We start from the raw sequence: 3,056 nt of genomic DNA, 5'->3' as shown, positions 1-3,056 counted from the left end.
ACACATTGAATACCACCAGTTAAGCCGACTGAGCTAGATGCTCTTTCGAGGTAACAATAGCCCTAAAAATACTGTACCATCATCATTATCATATCATTACCATCCTCATCATCACTACTACCACCATACTTTGTAAGTAGGCCTACAACAGATAGAATTTCAAAACCAAGACATTCATAAACTCAAGGTTTCGTGCTTAAAACAATGGAAAATTGAATAAAAAAAGCAGGCCTACATAAATAATGACATTCCATAGTTCGGTTTAAGTCAAGGCACAGCGTCGGCAGAAAGAATCGAGAATTCGCTGTAGTTCTGGTGATTTTCACGCTTAGTAGGACCATCAACACATTCAAGTAAGTTTTTCTCATTGTTTCTGTTATCTTTTTCACCTTTTTATTCAAGTACAGTATTGTGAATGCGAAACAAACAAATGAACCACCACACTATTATTATCTGTAGTAGGTAGAGAAAGCTAAGATACCGTAGCATACAGTAAGTCTGTAACTTCAGACTTCCAAATAACTTATCGAACAAACCGAAAAAAAAACAGTGGAGATTCGCGCATAAGCTGCAATTATTTACATAACAATGTTATAACAATTACCTATCTTTACCAACATTATTAATAAAGTCCTACCAACATTAATTGTCTATACACAAACAATATTTGTATATACCAGTATAAATATCAATTACATTATATAAAAATGTCAACGTTTTTTAGTTTAACTATTGTACTTTTACGTTGTTCACAAGCTTTCTTGTCAATCGAATTTAACAACAAGCACATGTGTTGTCCAACAAACGCATGTGTTTGTGTATGTTTTAACACTGTCGTTTTGAGGGATCCAAGATAAGTCTTTTATGTACAAGCAGTATTTGAATTATATTTTTAGTTTTTTTTTATTCATTCATTGTTCAACATGACAATACAAAACAGACAAAACATAACAATCGTACATGCAATAAAGCTAAACAGCCTAATCACAGGAAAATTATATATATATATATATATATATAAATATATATATATATATACATACACATATACATACACACATATATACATACACATACATACATATATATACATACATATACATACATACATACATATACATACATACATACATATACATACATACATATACATATATATATATATACATATATATTTATACATATATATGTACATATATATATATATGTACATATACATACACATATACACACCCATATACATATATATATATATACATATATATTATATACATAATAAGTGACTTATTTGATTCTGTTTTCTTTAATTGTTTGTACCCTACATTTTACTCAATAATAATTATGATTCTATTTTCTTAAATTGTTTGTGCCGTAAATTTTATCAACTTTTTCTACAAAAAGTGCAATCATGTGATGCTATTACAAACTCATACTGTACAATCTATGTGAGATAGGCCTACATACTGAAAATTCCTGATAAAAATGTGTTAAGAATACTTATAGCCAAATTTTTTTTTGTACAAGCAATATATTTTTTAATAATTGATTATTAATTAGTATAGGCAAAGTGTTATATTTTATATTCACAAACGTTCCATCTTTTAGTGATATCACATTTCTATTAATATTTTTACTGAGTTATCCATAGTCAGCTCATTGCCCAAAAAAATCACACCAACACCACCGTTGACTTATTTAGTGTCTTCTCAGATGCTGGTGTCGTTTGGAACGTTGCATGGGAGCAGAACTGTGTAAGGAATATCGCGCCGTCGGTTGCGCTCCTCGATCGCATGCCCGATTTTCTTGAGGTCACGACGAAATCTAAAGGAAGAGAATACAACGAGATGTTCAGTGCTGTTGCTACTTACTAATGTGCAATATGTGTTACATAGGCCTTATAAATTATTATCAATAATAAAATTTGTTTATGAATTTAATGTTTAGACAGTCTTGTAATCTATCGATACAAATTACGGCACGCTTATCAAAACATCCAGTAAAGGATGTTAAAGCACAGAATGTATTGATACTAATAATCATCAGATAATGTGCGCTGAAAATGAATTACCAGTTGAGTCACTTGGAAGATAATCAGTATATAATAAAGAAATGAATAGACCTAGTTCAATTAAAGTATGGAAACAGTTTGATTGATACACAGATATATATCATGGTTCACTGATCTACAGAATTTTCACTTAAATGTGTTGCATTACAATTCATTTCAGAGACGTACTAAGAATGTAGGGAAAGTGTTATTTATGTGTCCGTTACTTGTCGAAAAAATTGTTTTCTAAAGAACTGACTTAAAATCACAAAGTAGGAAATAAAAATATAAGTGGCGGATCCAATTAAAAATAGAGAGGGCCAGGGAGGGACGTTCACCAGATGGAGGGTCTAGGTCACCTCAGCTCCAACATGGTTGGGGCTGAGGTAAGAAAATGTATGATTATGGCACCACTAGATGGTCGGAAATGGCACTCTTATATTTAAATTTGAATAAACTTCTTTATTTTTTTTCAACTGCCCTCTTAAATCTGCCACTGAATACTGATTAGGTTAGTTCAACACAGACGCGTATTTTTCAAGTATGAATTAATAAATGCGATGCACGTCTTTTATTCGTCTTCTTGACGTTTTGCGTTTTGATTGTTTGAACATGTAGATTCAAGCAACTCACTGAGCGTGTGCAGTAACTCCGACTTCATCGTACATGCAGGGCGATTCAATCTCCCCTAAAGGGCTCGTGTTACGAAGGCTAAGAAACTTCATAATAACCAGTGTCCCCAAGGTTAATATCTTTGGCGGCAGTGCGTCGATAATATCCTCCTCAGTACGGTTTCTCTGAAATACATAAAATAACAATATCACTACAATGATGCACCAGGACCAACATTTTGTTTGTTAATTTTAAGTTTTAATTGTGTTTTCCCTGTTTAGTGAACATGTTTAATATACACATATACATACACACACACCCCCACACACACAAATATATATATACATATATATATATATATATATAAATATATATATACATATATATATATACATAT

General features: G+C 31.4%; 1 protein-coding gene across 1 annotated transcript in view; it reads right to left on the bottom strand.

Annotated features, from left to right (window-relative positions):
- Positions 1-1,502: 1,502 nt before the first annotated feature.
- The window catches only part of LOC117111419 (arachidonate 5-lipoxygenase-like), a 25,432-nt gene continuing 23,878 nt past the window's right edge, over positions 1,503-3,056 (bottom strand). Inside the window, exons 13-14 of the mRNA XM_033254328.1 lie at positions 2,681-2,844; positions 1,503-1,821 (exon numbers count right to left, since the gene is read on the bottom strand). Of these exons, the coding sequence (XP_033110219.1) occupies positions 1,707-1,821; positions 2,681-2,844 (279 nt within the window). The 3' untranslated portion in view covers positions 1,503-1,706. The remainder of the gene's footprint in view (positions 1,822-2,680; positions 2,845-3,056) is intronic.

This window comes from Anneissia japonica, unplaced genomic scaffold, assembly GCF_011630105.1.
Source record: "Anneissia japonica isolate Jap-2015-1 unplaced genomic scaffold, ASM1163010v1 scaffold288043_len311759_cov178, whole genome shotgun sequence".
NCBI lineage: Eukaryota > Metazoa > Echinodermata > Crinoidea > Comatulida > Comatulidae > Anneissia > Anneissia japonica.
The sequence above is the reverse complement of the archived record's forward strand: the minus strand, read 5'-3'. Positions and strand labels throughout refer to the sequence as shown.